The 17,966-nt window shown below is 37.9% G+C and overlaps 1 protein-coding gene across 5 annotated transcripts in view; it reads left to right on the top strand.

The window, feature by feature from the left end:
- OXR1 (oxidation resistance 1) overlaps nucleotides 1-17,966 on the top strand; it is a 340,255-nt gene that overhangs the window by 263,903 nt on the left and 58,386 nt on the right. The window contains exon 1 of one of the 5 annotated variants that reach the window (XM_012723002.1): nucleotides 17,698-17,952. The exons of 3 other annotated variants lie outside the window; for them this stretch is intronic. In XM_012723002.1, coding sequence (XP_012578456.1) covers nucleotides 17,754-17,952 — 199 coding nt within the window. In that variant the 5' untranslated portion in view covers nucleotides 17,698-17,753. Of the gene's footprint in view, nucleotides 1-17,697; nucleotides 17,953-17,966 lie in introns of those variants that run through there. One more of the 5 variants, XM_004679658.2, reaches the window with a different exon arrangement.

Below are 17,966 nucleotides of genomic sequence, written 5' to 3'. Positions count from 1 at the left end.
TATATATATATAAAACAAGGCAGTACCCCTTGCTTTTTCTTCTCTCTCTCGCTCTCTCTTTTTCACACACATATGCACACACATACACACACATAGTAACATCCCCATTCCAAGTATCATTAGTGCTTCCACATATGTTCTTAGGAAAAAAACCTAATTTTGAAGGGATGGAAAGAAATATTTATGAAGAACCTGCTGATAATATATACAGTGCATGTGCATGTGTGTATGTTTAGACAAACATGCCTGTGTGTTCAGTTAACTGTAGGTTTGACTTTTGTGATAATTATGATTATCCCCTTATTAATGCATGTAATCCTTATTGGAACCTTAAAGATAGATGATCTTTTGGATAGAGCTCTTGTACTTTATGCAAAACTCCTGATCTCATCCTGGGATAAAGATAAATATTGAATGTGATAATTTTTAAGCAAACTAACTTTCCATTAAAAATAATGTAAATAAGCATATATTTATAAAGCCCTTATAGCAATTGATTTCTATCTTGGGAAGCAATAAAATCTATAATCTTTGATGGTCTAAAATTAACAATGACCACCTTGCAAATAAATTTTTAGAATCACCCTCAAATTCTTAATTCAAATTAATTTCAAGTTCTTGAAGAAATAGTCAAAATTGTTTTTGCCAACTACTCTTTATATTTTATCACAATACTTGAAAGAATATTCCACATGCTTTCTACTGCTTCCAGAATCAAACTAGAAATTAATCATGTTGCAAAGTTAACTTGGATTTATTCATGACAGAATAAAAAAAACATAATACACATGTTTTATGAAGTCGTCGAGATAGAATTCATTTCAATATTCTATTAATGAAGTTTTTGGGGGGAGAAATACCTGTAAGGTAATAGAACATTAGAATTTAGCAAATAAATGATGTCTTGCAAATGGCATTCACCACATGCAAACATGGCAGCTAAAGAAGCAATATTAGCAATGATCTGTCTTGCGTGCAGCTGTCTTCTCCCTTGGCCACTTGGGCTTTTATCATTCTGTTTTGTCCCAGTTTTCTCTATGTTAATTGCCACTAAATCAAATTGGTGAAAGAGGACGTCAGAAACTAGAGTGCTGGAACCACGTAGATTCTAAGTGAAAATGTAAGGTTGAAAAAGAAAGCACAGAAAAATATGTCAGGAATTGACAATAGTCTACAGTTTTCTCTATACCTGAGATGGAGAGGCTTAGTAATCAACAACAGTGTGCTATCTCCATGCATGACAAATGCAAATGTCATGTGCAAATGGTAAAGAAAGGGAAATACCATTTTAGCAAGGAAAGAAACAAAATGGGCTATAAAATTTGCTAGATGGCCCTTCCTGGTGGCTCAGTGGGTGGGAGCATGGTACTGTGAAACTATCTGCAGCCTCTGTAGCACAGCTTTGAATCCTGGCCAGGGAGGTAACCTATATGGTGCAGCAGACCTCTCCTGACGCACCTGCTGCTTCCCTTCAGCAATGTATTTCACTCGATCTGCCTGTTCTACTCTCCACTCTGTTTATGGTGAACACTCTCACCCCGCTCCTCCTGTGCCCCAGTTCTTGTATGCATAAATAAATAAATCTTTAAAAAATAAAAGTTGGTAGAGCAGGCTGCATTTATAGGAGTGCTTAATCTTTCCCACCATCTACCAGATCCAGGTTTCTCAATGTGAGCATTAATGATATTTAAAACTGGATAAGTATTTGTTGCGGGGGTCTGTCCTGATCACAATTGGATCTTTACAACTTTCTTAGTCTCAGTCTATTAGGTACCAGTTGCATATCCTCAGCTTGACAGCCAGAAATATTCCCAGACACTACTAAATATTCCCTGGGGGTGGGGTTGCCAAATTTAGCAAATGAAAAATAGAGGATGCTCACATACATTTGAATTACAGATAAACAGCAGTTAACTTTTTGGTATAAGTATGTCCAGTGCGACATATGGTCGAGTTGAACTAAAAAAAAAAAAAAAAAAAACTTGCTATTCATCTTAAATTCAGATTTAACTGGGAGTCCTATATTTTATCTGGCAACCCTAATGGGAGGCAAAATTGTCCAGTTATGAAAACCTCTGTGCTGTAGAGACCAGTAAATTAGGAGCAAGTAATCAAGAGACCCTGGACTGCTCTTAGATTCACATTGTTTTCCTTCACCTTAATCTTGTCTGCAAAGTGGGGCTCATTAATCAACCTCATAGGGTAGAATTGAAATCTAAATGAAATAATGCATATTGAACTAAAAAACCTTTTGTTCATTATCTGGCATAGTAAACATGATGATATATGTGTCATTACTACCTAGTGATCCCTCACAAGATGGTGTCATATTATTGGCTGGTCGCTACACTTAATTCTCACTAACAAGGGGATATTATTACTAACCTAGCAGGGGACCTGTTCTGGTTCTCTATCAAGACTGCACCTTGAAATCAGCCAGGGAGTGTCTGCCTTGCTGTCTGTATGCCGTCTCATCTCAGAGATACTTGATTTCATTAATCGTGAGCACAACCTGAGCTTTGGGAATTTCAAAAGCTCAAAGGAGACTTAAAAGGAATGTAGCTGGTTCTGAGATGGTCTCCTGGAGAGAAGAGTATTAGATTAGTGGTATTCATTAATAAAGAGAGAAAATAAGCGCTACTTAATTACACTTGGTTTTTGAGCTATAGAAAAGTGGGCTGGGATCAAATTTAGGGGGAAAGGTGGACATTATTTCATTCATTCATTCAATAAATACAATACGTGCATGCCTGCTATGTGCCAGGCACTGTTCTAAGAAGTGAAGTAGACAGACCCTGTCCTTGTTGAATACTAGTGGAAAGACACAACCAGTAAAGAAATAAGACATTTTAATCTAATCCCAAAGAATAGAACTAAGGCTTGTGTCCAAAAAGTGAATACTCATGAGGAGTATTCCTCATGAATTAGAAAGCAAATGGGGAGAAATCAAGGTGATGAATAGAAAGGGTATAATACCAAAGATAGATAAAGGGATGGCATAAGAGGTTAGAAGAACATAAAAGAGGTGACAACATAGAGTGAGTTTTGTTGTTTTTTTTTTTTTAAGATTTATTTATTTATGCATACAGGACTGAGGTACATACAAGCCAGAGGTACAGGGGCAGTGAGAGGATTCACCAGAGACAGAGTGGGGAGCAGAACAGGCCAACTAATGAAGTACACTGTTGAGGGGAACAGTGGGCAGGTCAGGAGAGGTCTGCCGCGCCATGTGGGTCACCTCTGGGGTGGGGATTGAACTCATGCTGAAGTGGCTTTAGCTTCTTAGTGCTTCACTTTTACCTCCTGCGCCACTAGGGAGAGTCCTGAGTGAGGTTTTAAAAGCACTGAAGATACCAACTCATTAGGGTCATTCTATGAAGAGGGAGGTCCTAAAATTAAGGAGAAAAAGGAATTTGGGCTCTTTGAGGAAGGACTGAATTTTTTAACAAATATTCAGTGTTTAACTAGTAATGCCCATTTTGTTTTCTTTTTCTTAATTAGGAAAAAAAAAGCTTACTAGAAAGTATAAAACAAATATTATGAAAGGAAATTTGTAGACTAGATAGGTGATGATATAGTGCTAAAGACCATCTCATGTACCTTAACATGAATTGTAATGTCTTGGTCCAGAAAACTGAGTTATCAAGATCTTTTCATATGTGGCCACAGAAACTTTGGTAGAAATCCTATTGGAATCATAATATAGCAATGAAAATTATAGCTGTTTTATAAGAAACAAACCTAATTTCATATATACATGTATACAATGACTTAAATACAGTAGAAGTTTATTTCTTGTTCAAGTCTGAAATTGGTGTTCTAGAGTGGTAGGGTGCTCTCCTCTAAAGATGGATTCAAGGACCCAGAGTCCTCCTTTCTCTCTTCTCTAATAAACGGCTTCTCAGGTGTTCAAGCTCATCTGCTTCCAGGTTGTGGAAAGGTAAGTAAACAATAGGAAGGACAGCTAATGGGATGCTCCCATGAGCCAGGCCTGGAAGAAGCAGAAATTCTGGTTGACATTATGGTTGAAAGGTTGTTGAAGAACATGGAATCAGCATAGGCTTAAAACTGTATGGAAGGAGAAAAATACTGGTCATTTGGATTCTGTACCTAAACTTCTGCAGCTTAGAAAGGTATTAAATAAATTTGATTGTTGATAAATGAGAGCTGGGTGAAGGTGTCAATAGTGGATTCACCCTTCTTCATATCACTGTATGTAGTGACTGGTAACCACCAGCAGCCAGGAAGGCAATGTCTGTGTTGTGCCCATCTCTTCTTGTCTATTTGGCATTTCAAGAAAAATTAAGCAGAGACAAATTTGTGACTGACTTAATAAAGAGAGATATTAAATGATACTGCTGATGAAAGAACCAAGAGTAGTTCTGAAATGATCTGAGCAATTTAGGCCAGAAATCACCAGAATTTTCCCAGAAAAGATCAAAGGAATAAGTATTTTAGACTTTTGTGCCATATGATCTCTGTCACAACTAGTCATCTTTGCTGTTATAGTTCTGAATTTCCACAGACAATACATAATTAGACTGGGTGTAGCCATGTGCCAGAGAAACTGAATTTACACAATCAGGTTTTGGACTAGCTTTGATCTGTAAGATAAACTTTGCTAAACCCTGATGTAGAAGTATATAGGCTGAAATCTGAAGACAATAAGTCTAAATTTGTCCATTTAAAAAGAATAAGTGAGTCTGACGCTGTATTTATGTCCTGACCTTTCTAATTACAATAAAACTGTGAAATCAGCTACAAACTTGCTCTTTTTTCTACTGGGTAAGGAACTCAGAAATGAGTAAATAGCTTGACCTAGCTTTCACAGCTGGAAAATCCTTCAGGAGACATCATTCCACAGTAACAAGTGTCTGGGTGAAATGAAATAAATTGCGCCAGTCAAAGATGAAACACTTCATGCAGCCACACACCCTGCAGAGAGGCCTTGATTCTTCTAGCTCTGTTTTTATCCAACTGTGTGACCTTGAAAGACTCACTTGACTTCTCTGGGCCTGGCTAAGAAACTGATGAAAATGAAGGCTCAAATGAATAAACATCACAGGCCCATTATATCTAGTAAGGTTGCCTCAATATGTTAAAAGCATTGTATGAAAGAGAATGAAGGCTTACTTCTTATAGCTCTAAAAGCAATTCTTTTCAACCGCTTACTCATGTACTTTTACATACAACCAGTGCATGCAACATAAAAATAGCATCTCATGAGCATCATGTTTTTTACAAGTTCCAATTTAATATTTTCTGAAATATCTGGAGAAAATTAGGCTGATATAATGGTTGAAAGTTTAAAACTAGGAGCGATAGATGATGGGTGGGTTCTGTATAGCATCGATATCGCAGTGGTCTACTTAATTACTTTGGGTGGTTTATTTGGTTTTATAATATCAGGGAAATCTTTATTCACATATATAGTTTAAATGATTAAAAAAAAAAAAACAATCTTGGGCCTTGCTTGTGGCATAGGCGGTTAAGCCTCAGTGTTATCATACTAAGCCTGATTTCAGTTCCTAGCCAGGGAGTTGATCCCATGGTGCAAGCAGACCTCTCCTGTCCTGCCTGCTGCTCCCCTCAGCAATGTATTTTCAGTAAATCTACCTGTTCTGCTCCCCACTCTGTCTGTGGTGGACCCTCTGACTTCCTGCACCTTTGGCCTACACCCTAGTCCTTCTATGCATAAATAAACCTTTTTTTAAGAAGTTGATAATCTTGCAAACTCAGAATATGCTTCAGAATACAGAAATGACAAGAGAAATCTGAAAAGCAATACATTTATTTGACAACATAAATCAGGTCGTCTTTGGTATAGTGGTTTAACATATGTGGTAAAGATAAATGTAAATTCTTAGATGAGTCCAAATGTAGGCTAACCTGCTAGGGTGCCCTGTGGATCCTCAGACCTCAGTGCCCTGTGTTTATTTCTTGCTCCTGTTAATGAGTCCAATTCAGGTTGGGCTGGAGAGAAGGACCATAAGCCACATAGTTGCTCAGGGATCTAGGTTGTGGGAGGCTCGACCCTCTCAGAGCTGTACCATCTGGAGTAGGTAGTATTCTTGGTAGCTTAGGCAGGGGCAGAGGCATGTGAAGGGAAAACACTGGCTATTTTAAACAGAGACTGTTCTTTATACATGCGAGTGTAAAACACATATGGCATTTGTTGTCAGTGTTTGCCAAAACTAGGCTCATTGCCTTATTTCAGAATTTAATGTGTGATTCACATGAACTAAATATGCAAAAGCAATTGGAAGAACTATAAAGCATCAGATCTCAAAAGTGGCTCATAATTGCAAAATGCAGGTTCCTGAGTCTCACTAACAAACCAGGAATCAGAATCTCTGAGGAATAGCATTGAAAATATATTCCACAACTGATTTTCATTACCAATAGAAAGCCACTGTTGTAAACAAGGAATGTGTTTAAAGTTGAGAAAAGGCAACGATTAAATTGTGAATTGAGGGTTACTCTGACTGCATTGGAGATGGATTAAAAGGTAAAGAAACTAGAAGCAGAGTGATTACATTTCACCACATGGCTCATAGGGTCTAATAAGCATACATAAATGCATGTGGTTATAGATCATGCAGTGTGTTGTCTGGACCAGCTCAATGAGAGAATAACAGTTCTTTTCCGTATCTTTTAAGAATCTAATCCCCATCTTGACTTCAGAAAACCAGAAGGTTAAAGACAAAGTGACTGCCAACCAACCTGTGCACTTTATTGAATAGAGCTTTTGCATGCCACTGATGTGGATGGTGTTAGCACTAGCTTGTAGCGCTAGCTCAGTACCCATGAAAGTTTCTGGATAAGGGTTGGGGTGCTCTAGAGTGTGGCTGTCAAGTGGTCAAATACAAAATCAGAAGCCAATTATATTGCTGTGTCTGCTACCTTCTGAGAAGAATGTTAAGAGTAGACCTGCAGTGGGAAAAGTGACAAAGCAGGATTCTTTGGAAAAATGAAACCTGTCTGTTCAATGTGGTTCACTTAAGTATTTATCATCGAGGTTCGCATTTGTCTTCCTATATGATGTTGGGTTGTGATGGCTTCATTTGACATTTTGATTACTTCTCTCAAAGGGTATTTGGGATGGAAAGGTACAAACTTACGGTTATCCCAGATAGTTTTGGAAAAGATGTAAATGCTCTTCCATTCAATTATTATGTTCAGCACTTAACAGTTTGTTTCTCATATACAATGATTGAAACAGGTAGAATATTGGTGGATAAGAAGTTGCTGTCCAGGAATTTATCACTGAGGTCTGGGGATCCAGAGGGCACCATAGCAGGTTAGCCTTCACTTGGACTCATCTCAGGGTTTCGTAAATGAAGAATTAACATTTATCTTTACCACATATGTTAAACCACTATGCCAAAGACGACCTGATTTATGTTGTCAAATAAATGTATTGCTTTTCAGATTTCTCTTGTCATTTCTGTGGCTATCTCTATGAGTGGACGTGTTGGTAGCGTCTCTTTTCCTTACTGTGTTTCATTTATCTTGTAATGATGCAGTCTAGCATTCAGGTTTTTTTTTCCCCAAAAAGACAAAAAAGAATCTAAACAAATTACCACTTATCTTTATTGTCAGCTACAGAGTGAATCTGGAAACTTGCATTTTGGTATGGCAGCATGAACTAGCAACAGACTTAGGTTTCTGTCAAGTTATTCTTTTCCTTTTTTTTACTTTCATACTTCTATGAAATATGAAATAATATTCATCTATAAAATATTATATAATGTTAGACCAGTTAAAATACCTGAAATTAATATATTGAAATAAAACATTTCACATACTGCACAGTCAAATATTTCACTTACCAACTTTTTTAGATTAAGACCATAAAATATCAAAAGTCCACTCAATAAACAGAAACAAGTTGCAGCAACATGTACAAACCTAGGATAGAATTAAGTGAAAAGTGAAACTAGAATGGAGAAGAGACCAGAAGCAGAGGGTAAGATGAGACTGTTTCACTATACATTTCAGGCCTTGTGTGAAGACTCATGCAACAACTCCATGGCGAGTCTGGCAGAGAAACCTAGGGTTGGTGGTATTTGTCTTCATGACCTAACATTTCTCTTTGTGGATTTTGACTGGCTGATACTCCTAAGGACTTTTTTTTTTTCTTTTTATTAAATCGCTTTTTCGTACATCATTGTTCATTGTGTTTGATTTCTCCCTTCAGGTGTCGTCTCTCTACTTCTCCCACTACCCTAACACCCATGAACCATCACCACAGTCCCTTGCTCTTTTCCCTCCCCTGTTTTGACTCCCTCCTTCTCCCTCCTTTACTGTTTGCCTCAGATCTATGGTCAGCTTGAAAGTTTTGTCTTTTCCCTGACCCTTTGTTCAGTTTTTCTAGATTCCACATATAAGTGAAACCGTCAGATATTTATCTTTCTCCTTCTGACTTATTTCACTTAGCATAATCCCTTCCAGTTCCATTCAAGTTGCCACAAATGACATGAGTTTATCTCTTTTGATTGCTGAATAGTACTCTATTGTGTATAGATAACACATCTTCTTGATCCAATTATCTGTTTGAGACATTGGGTCCTTTCTAAAACTTAACTGTTATAAATAATGCTACAATAAGCATTGGAGTGCAGTTTTCCTTTGGAATTAGTGTTTTTGTGCTCTTTCCTAGAGACTTTTAAAGCTGTGTTAAGATTTCACAACTGTGGGTATCAGTGATAATATTTCTTGGCACTTGTTCAACAAGCTAAGTGAGAATGATCCAAAGTCAGAAACTGCCACATTCAGGTATGGAGTATTTGGGGCTGTAATTAAAACATTGTAATTATAATCTTTGAAAGGTTATAAAAGTAGTCCTGAAATAATATAATGGTAAGTTGATGTGAGTTATTGTAACCTAAATTTCAGTTACAGTTCTTTGTGACTGTATTTCTGGATCCTTACGTGACTGCAGAGATCTGTTATTTCTAACAAGTATGGCAGTTAGCACTTTCTGACAGTTTTCAAATTGAGAAGAAGGTACTTGGATTTTAGAATTTGAAGTGATCATCTACAAATTTAGCACCTGCTAAAATTAATATAAAGCTCTTTTCCATCTTATTAAAGGTCATATTAAATCTTTATTGTATACTCAAAAGTACTTTTGTTGTGGTTATATCTAACAACAATCTGTAATTTCCTTTCTGTTTTTGTTTGTTTGTTTAAGATGTATGCGTTTTTGGATACAAATACTGAAGTAAAGGCCAGAGGTCTAGGGGATGAAAGTACTCACCAGAGACATGGTTGGGAGCAGAACAGGCAAACCTATTAAAACACACTGCTGAGGGGAGCAGCGGGCAGGTCAGGGGAGATCTGCCACACCATGTGGGTCACTAGGATCGAACTCATGCTGCAGTGATTTTGGACAGCTTCACAGTGCTGTGCTTTTTAACCCATTGTGCCACCAGGGAGGGCCCTGTACTTTTCCATGGTAAATTGGACACAGCTGAAAATCTCACATAGTACAAAGGTGGAACATTAGTCTAATCCTTTTAGAGGAGAAAGAAGTACTCATACTTTGAATAAACAAATGATTAAGATCAAGAGGAATCAAGTTGACAATTTATCAAGTTTGGCTTTAGATTTACTGACAGATTCAGATATACTATAAGAATATTAGATTCATTCCTTTCTATTTATTTTGTCAAATTGTATTGACTGACCAAACTACATGAATTGCTGAGGTACATCGTTGCCAGTGTGTGTATGTATGTGTCAGCCTCATTCCCTGATCCCTCCCCTTCCCACTATAAGGTTGACATTTGTACCATTTCTTCCCATTCCCATCCCTCCCTCACCGCCCCCACCCTATTAATATTTTATAAAGTCATACTGATTGTTTTTGCTGTAATTTGTTAGTTTGTTTCCTTTTGTTATTTCTGTCCCCCACATTAGAGAAAGCATCTTATAATTATCTTTAATTTTCTGACTTATTTTGCTTAGCATAATCACCAAGTTCCATCCATGTCACAAAAGACAAGAATTCATATTTTTAATAGCTGAATAGTATTCTACTGATTACATATAATTCCACCATTAATGGACATGTAATTTATTTCCATGTTTTAGCTGTTGTAAATAATGCTATATACATAGGTGTACATAAATCTTTCAGATTAGTGATTTTATATTCTTTGGACAAATACCCAGGAGAGGTCTTGCTGGATATTTCTGTTTTCAGACTGCTAAGGAATTTCCATAGTGTTTTGCTCAAGGACTACACCTATTTATACTCCCACCAACAGTGAATGAGAGTGCTTTTTTTACTACACCCTTCCAACACATGCTGTTTCCATGCTTTTTGATACAGGCCTTTCTCACAGCTGTGAGTTGATACCTCATTATGGTTTGATTTGCATTTCTCTAATAAGAAGTGAATGCAAACATTTTTCATGTCTCTTATTAACCATCTGTATGTCTTTGGAGAAGTATCTATACACATTTGCTGCCCAATTCATATATATATATATATATATATATATATATGTATGTATGTATACACACACATATATATATATACACCATATATATAATACCATATATATCATATATATAATGAGATATGATTATATGTAGTCCTAGATATGATGTGCCAGTATTTTTCCCAGTCAGTAAGTTTTCCTTTTGTTTTTCTTTAGCAGTACAATTTTTGTTTTATTTTTAATTTGATACTGGTTTTTTGTTCACATGAGAGAGTTGATTACACTTTCAATTTCTGTGCTTGTGATGGGTACTTGTTCAAGTTCTCCAGTTGTTTCAGAGTCATTCTTAGAATATTGTAAGATTCTAAAAATTTGTCTATTTCTTCTAGGCTTTTTAGTTTGTTAAAATAGTTGTGTTTTTTTTTTTTAAGAATATTTATTTATTCGTACAGAAGTGGGGTACAGGCCAGAGATGCGGAGGGTGAGAGGATTCACCAGAGACAGAGTGGGGTACAGAACAGGCAGATCGACGAAGTACACTGCTGAGGGGAGCAGCAGGCCAGTCGGGAGAGGTCTGCCGCGCCATGTGGATCTCCTCCCGGGACAGGCGGGGATCGAACTCATGGAGAAATGGCTTAAGCTTCTTTGTGCTGTGCTTTAACCCACTGCGACAATTGATGTTTTTAATATATTCTTATGATCCTATATATTTCTGTACTAAGAAATAGAAGTATTTTACTTCTTTCATTTCTGATTGTTTTTATTAATTAGCAAATTAACAAGAATATAGGTCTCTCTTTACCATCTTTCTTCGACACCTGTAGATCAGTGATGTTCATAAACCTCAGTCTCTGTGTTTTATTAGGATATTATAGTTTGGCTCCAGCTTAAAACCCATTTGATGTTCTAAGATTTTTATATTTTATCTGCTTTAAAAAAGTTCTTTCCAAAGTAATGAGTACCTTGTTATAACTACTAATAATAATTTTAGGTATCAGAAAGTTTGCCAGGGAGTTGTTATTAATAGAAAAACCATTTGATACCATTTCAGAAAAACCATTTGTATGAGCCATGTTCACAAAAAATAAAGGAAAAGAAGTGCACTTGAATTCAGATTTCATGTAATATGACTGAGAGATATCAGGATTAAAAAAGATAAGAAGTGAACATTAATCATTGTTTCAGTCAGTCAATGTAAATCAAAAATCAGAAAATAGTTTCTTTAAAATATGAATAGCCTGTTAAGACAATATACAAAGCCACATAGTCAATTATTTTGATAATCTGTTGGGGTTATTAATCATATCATCCTTTTGTTATAAAATACAATTAGGGTCTTTGCCTAGTTTTCAGACATTCTTTTTCTCCATTTCCTATTATTACTGATAATTGTGTTACTTAAGATCTTCATAGTTAAGATGTGGTCACTATTGCTTAAGCATTAAATATTGCATTATAGGCACAATTGCCACATTGAAGAAACAATGTTTTCCTTTAAGAAATGGTAACAGAGGCCCTACCTGGTGGCAGCAGGTTAAAGCACAGCACTGAGAAGCTAAAGCCACTTCCACATGAGTTATATTCCTGCCTGCCCCAGAGGTGACCACATGGTGGGGCAGATCTCTCCTGACCCACCCGCTGCTCCCCTCAGCAGTGTACTTCGTCGATCTGCCTGTTCTGCTCCCCACTCTGTCTCTGGTGAAGCCTCTCGCCGCCCCTGAGCCTCTGGCCTGTACCCCAGTTCTGTATGCACAAATAAATAAATCTTTAAGAAAAAGAAAAGAAAAGAAATGGTAACAGAGGAGCATAATTTCTTACCCATTTCCTAAGCATGTTTCAATATTTAACTCAGTGCTTTTAAGTGAATTTTAATTCCTACAACTTGGGTGTGGGGGAAAGTAAATGTGATATAATTAAATTTTCTAACAACTGAAAAAATGAACCTTAACAGACAATAATTTCAACCCTGAAGCTATAAAGATAATAAATTATTAATAGCTCTAGAATGAAGTGGTATGGAAAGGTTGCCAAAATTAATTTTGTGGGGAAAATAATTGTATGTAAGTGTGGACACAGTACTGTATTTTGATAAAATACTGTGTCTTGACAAAAATGATACACATACCAATGCTAGTAAACTAGTAAACTGCAGAGGCTGAATTTGAAAAATACATGAAAAATTTATAACCTTCATACTACTAGAATTTTTGTTTTGCTTTTACCATATGTATATATGGTTGTCTGTTGTCTCTCATCCTCTTAACCTAAAAAACTAGTTAAAAAATAATTTCAGTAAGACCAGCTATTACCAAGTATAGAAAAAAAAGGTTGCTTTCCAACCCTTTAGTTTCAGTCTGTGTTTATCTTTAAAGCATAGGTATATTTCATGGAGACAGCAGAAGGTTGGATTCTATTTTCCAGTCCATCATGGTACCATGTGTCTTTTGCTTGGTGAGTTTAGTCCATTCACCTTTAGGGGAATTATTACTACATGGAAGTCTGTTATTGCCATCTTGTTCATTTTATGGTTCTACTCAATGCCTTAGTCAGTTCTTCCTATTCATTGCTCTGTTGGTATGGATTTATATATATATATATATATATATATATATATATATATTATTTATGTATACAAAACTGGGATACAGGCCAGAGGTGTGGGGATGGTAAGTCCAGAGACAGAATTGGGAGCAGAACAGGCAGATAGACAAAGTACATTGCTGAGGGGAGCAGCAGGAGGGTCAGGGAAGGTCTGCTGTGCCATGTGGGTCACCTCCATGGCTGGAGATTGAACTTGCACTGCAGTAACTGCAGCTCGACTCCCTTATAGTGCTGAGCTTTAGCCTGCTGTGCCACCAGGGAGGGCCTGCTATGGATGCTAAGACAATATACAAATCCAAATAGCCAATTCTTTTTATAATCTGTAATATTTCTTGGAGTGGAGTTTTAGTAGTAGTGAATTTCTGGAGAATTTGCTTTTCTGGGAAGGTCCTTGTTTTTCTCTCATAAAGAAAGGAAAGCTTTCAGGATAAAATATTTTTGACTGCCTTTGTTTGTGTGTGTGTGTTGGAGTTTTCTGACTATGTTATTCTATTATCTTTTTTGCCCTCAGTGTTTCTCCAGATAAGTCTCATGTCAACCTAACCAGTTTTCCTTAATTGGTTATCTGTTTCTTCCTCCTAGTCAGTTTCATTATTGTCTTTATGACAGTAGCCTTACTATTACATATTTTGCCAGATTTTTCTTATCATCATGGCAATTTAGTATGCTCCTTGCTTCTGAATGTCTACTTTGATTCCATCTTCAAGTTTGGGAAGTTCTTTTCAATTATTTCCTTGAATAGCTTTTCGGTTCCCTTGTCTCTCCTTTTTTCTGGAATTTCTGTAATTCATATTTCTTTCCCTCACTTCATGGTATCAGGTAATTCTCAAAGTATTTTGTTCAGTCTTCTTCCTTTCAATCTCTTTTGTATTCTTTTTTGGTTCTCTATATCTGTATCTTCAAGAGTACTAATTCATTCTACCATATCATCTATTCTATTTTGTGTCTTTTCCCAGAATTTTTAGCTTCCTATGTTTATCTTTTACCATCTTGTAATTTATTTTATTATTTAAAGTTTCAGTATTTAAAAGTTTTCAATCTTGTTCACTAATTATGTTTCTCATAGTTTTCTTTCCCTTTTCTGCATTTTCTCTTATGTCTTCAGTTATTTAATTATGGAAATTTTAAATTCTTCCTTTATCAGGCAGAGGAATTCTTCCATGTCTGAGTTGTTCAGTTCTGGAGATTGATTTTCTTTCTATGGTGTATTATTCTTAGGAGAACTTTCTTGATCACTTCTATTTTTCATTCTCCCTATTGTTTGTTTTTGAGTTTGCTTTGCTGGATGTGGGTTGTCAGATGGATGTTTGGGCTGCTGGGGCCTGTGGGCGTAAGTCTGAGCATGCTGCAAGGGCCTGCCATGGGTGGTTATATGGCCTCTGTCTACCTTGGATTACTCTCTGATTCTGCACCTCGCTGGGCAGTGTTTAGTGGGGTCCTGCAGAGGTTTGCAAGAACTCTGTTGGCCTGAGAGGGGCCAACAGTCACTTATCCTGGAGTTTATGAGGTCTCTGCATTCATTGTTCCTCTCCAGGGGCATCATCCCACTTCTCACCTCACCAGGCTCCAAGTAGTTCCTTTCTGGGGGAAAAAAAAATTCACTTAAGTCAAGATAATAACATTTACCATCTGATTAGTGAAAGCCTGTCTTGCGTTTTCACAAAGATTTTTTCCCTGACAGAAAATTCTAAATATCTATCAAAAATAATTTAAAATTAGTTACACTGAATATTCAACACTGACTTTAACATCAGTTCCTCATACAACTATTTCTTGCATTGAGTCTGACTCTCATTAAGTATAAAACTAAAAGTATAACTTAAAGTGTTTTAACAGTAAGTATTGCTGTATTCCAGGCACTCTTTTGGAAATGTTTCTTGAACTACCTCATTCAATCTTCCCACACACTTCTCTGTACACTCTGTTTACACTTGAGAAGCCTGAGAAACAGAGGGGCTAAATCAGTTGCTTCCTATCATATTGCCAGTAATGTATCTTCATGAAGTCAAGATTTGAGTTTTCCACAGTTGACCACATCATAATACATTTGATCAGCAGTGTACTAGGGCTCCAAACTGTACATCTGCACCATATTTGTTCTTATGATTTTTTTTATTATGGCATCCTAATAGATATGACACTATCTAATTGTGGTTTTTATGTATATTTTCCTAATAGATAATGATGTTGAGCTTTTCATGTGCTTAATGATTACTCATGTATATTCTTTGAAGAAATATCTATTCAAATGCTATAGTTAACTGAGTTACCTTTTGTTGTTGAGTTTATAAATTCTTTATAAAGAACTTATCAGGTAAATGATTATGATTTTTTTTTCCCATTCCATGCACTTTTTTTTTTTAACATTTATTTATTTATGCATACAGAACCGGGATACAGGCCAGAGGAGTGGTGGGTGAGAAGATTCACCATAGACAGAGTGGGGAGCAGAACAGGCAGATCTACTGAAAGACACTGGTGAGGTTCACAGTGGGGAGAAAGGAGAGGTCTGCTGCTCTATGTGGGTCACCTTCCTGGGTGGGGATTGAATTCGTGTTGCAGTGGCTTCCAAGAACTTCATAATGCGGTAACCCATTGTGCCAGGAGGGAGAGCCCTCTGTGGACTTTCACCTTTTCAAACAGTGTCCTTTGGTGCGTAATTTTTTTTTTTTAATTTCAACAAAGTTTTGCTTATTTTTACTTTTGTTGCTCATGCTTTTGACTATTTTTAAGAGTTTATTGCTAAACCCAAAATCATGAAGTTACTTTTTCTTCTCCTAAAGGTTTTATAGGATTAGTTCTTACATGTAATACTAAAAAAGCTGAGTTCATAAAAATAGAGTAAAATAATGGTTTTGAGGGGACAGGAGTTACAGCAGAGATGTTCCAATGCAGAGGTTTCCAGTTTTAAGATGTGTAGGCTCTCAGGGCATGGCATAGTGACTGTAGTTAACAATACTGTATTTTATACTTGAAAATTGCTAAAAGAGTAAAGTCAAAAATTCTAACCACCAAAAAAATTTAAAAAGGGAGAAAGTAATATGGTCATCATTTCACAATATACACATGTATCAATCACCACATTGATTATCACATTTTAGACATTAACTTTCAACATAATTTTTAAAAAATAAAATCAGCTATTTCACTTTTAGGGAAATACCCAAGAGAAATGAAAATGTGTCAACAATAATATTTATACATAAATGACCATAGCCATATTATTTATAATAGCCAAAAAATGAGTATAGTCCAAAGGTCCATCAATTTACAAATGCATGATTGTGATATACTCCTACATTGGACTATTACTTAAGATGAATAAACCTCACAATCATCATGCGAAATGAAAAAAGGCAGTCACTAAAGAACAAACAGTGTATGACTCCATATATTTGAAAAGTCAATAGATCCATACATAGTAAAAGTGGATGAGGGGTAGCCCAAGTCTGCAGGTGGAATGAGGAGTAACTGCAAAGTTTTATTTCGGTGGCGATAAAAATACTCAAAAACTAGATTTTGGTGATTATGAAGATTGTAGATCGAAGGGAACGAGGAAAGAAAGAGTGGGAATATTCATATTTGATGACCACTGATTTTCTGGGTCTTGTAGGAGGCAAAGTAAAATGTCCGATGAATTGGTGACCTCAGGAGAATGGTGACAGTTCAGACAACTGAATATTATGAGTAAAAGGCTACATTTTAGAGTCCTTTCTGAGATTAAATCTATATTTTTAAAGCACTGAATCATAAGTGGAAGGAAATAGCGAGGTCTCAAAGAAATAAAATCCTGTAGCAATTGTCTGTCGAAGTAGAGGAGGCTAAGGTTGCTCACCAAAGCCCTTAATTACCTTGTCTGACAGGATCAGATCCATGGGCTTGTTACACTCTAGCACCAGTGCCTAATGCCACAACAAATGTCAAATGTGACTGTGGATACTTTATTTTATGAAGACGAGCTCATACTGTTTTTGTAGAAGCTTTTTATCAGGGTTGGATTTAGCTACGATTGAAGTTTTACCTTACAACTACCTTCCCCGCCACGCCACGCCACGCCACGCCCCCCAAATTACAATTTGCTGGTTTCACGTGTTTAGTGCCCTCCTACTCAGGCGCAGACACACACACACACTTTTTTTTTCTCTCACTCAGAAACTTTTTGACATTTATTTGTGACCCCGAAACTCTAAGCGAGTCCAGCAAAGCCTCCGCTGGGTCTGTTTAAACTCCTACTCCGCCATCGAACCCGGGGGCTCGACCTCCTCCCGCGAGGGACCTGAAAGTCTGGCGGGGCGGGCCGGGGCGGGGCGGGCCCGGCCGGCGGGCCTGCTCCACTGGAGCGGGGCGTGGGGGGCGGACAGCGGAGGGGCCCCTTCCAGTTGGCTTAAAAGCCAGCAGCTTTGGACCCTGCTTCTGTTTCAGAGCGAATGTGGCGGCTTTGCCAGCTAGACTTTATCAGAATTAGCGTTTGGAAGGAGCAGCGAAACTTTTCCAAACTCCCGTCCCCTTCCTGCTTCCCCAGCGCGCAGTTTCCGGAGGGTCCGCCCGGGCCCGGCCGGGGACGCCCCCTCCCCGCCTCCTGTGAGGCGCGCGGAGTCCCCGCCCCCAGGTCGGGTCCGACGGCCGGCGGGCGCGCTCCGAGTGGCCGCGGAAACCGTCTGCCCGCCTGCCCCGGCCTGCCCCGGCCTGCCCCGCGGCAGCATGGACTACCTGACCACGTTCACCGGCAAGAGCGGGCGCCTTCTGCGGGGCACGGCCAACCGCCTGTGGGGGCTCGGGGGCGGCGGCGAAGCCCGGCAGGTGCACTTCGAAGATTACCTAAGGGAGCCCTCCCAGGGGGACCCGGGCTGCGGACCCCCGCCCCACCGTTTCCCCGCGCCGTCCAGCCCGGAGGGACCCGGTGAGCCCAGGCAG

Source organism: Condylura cristata, unplaced genomic scaffold (assembly GCF_000260355.1).
Source record: "Condylura cristata isolate star-nosed mole 26May11 unplaced genomic scaffold, ConCri1.0 scaffold00009, whole genome shotgun sequence".
NCBI classification, from domain to species: Eukaryota; Metazoa; Chordata; class Mammalia; order Eulipotyphla; family Talpidae; genus Condylura; species Condylura cristata.
This window is presented reverse-complemented; position numbering and strand designations above follow the sequence as displayed.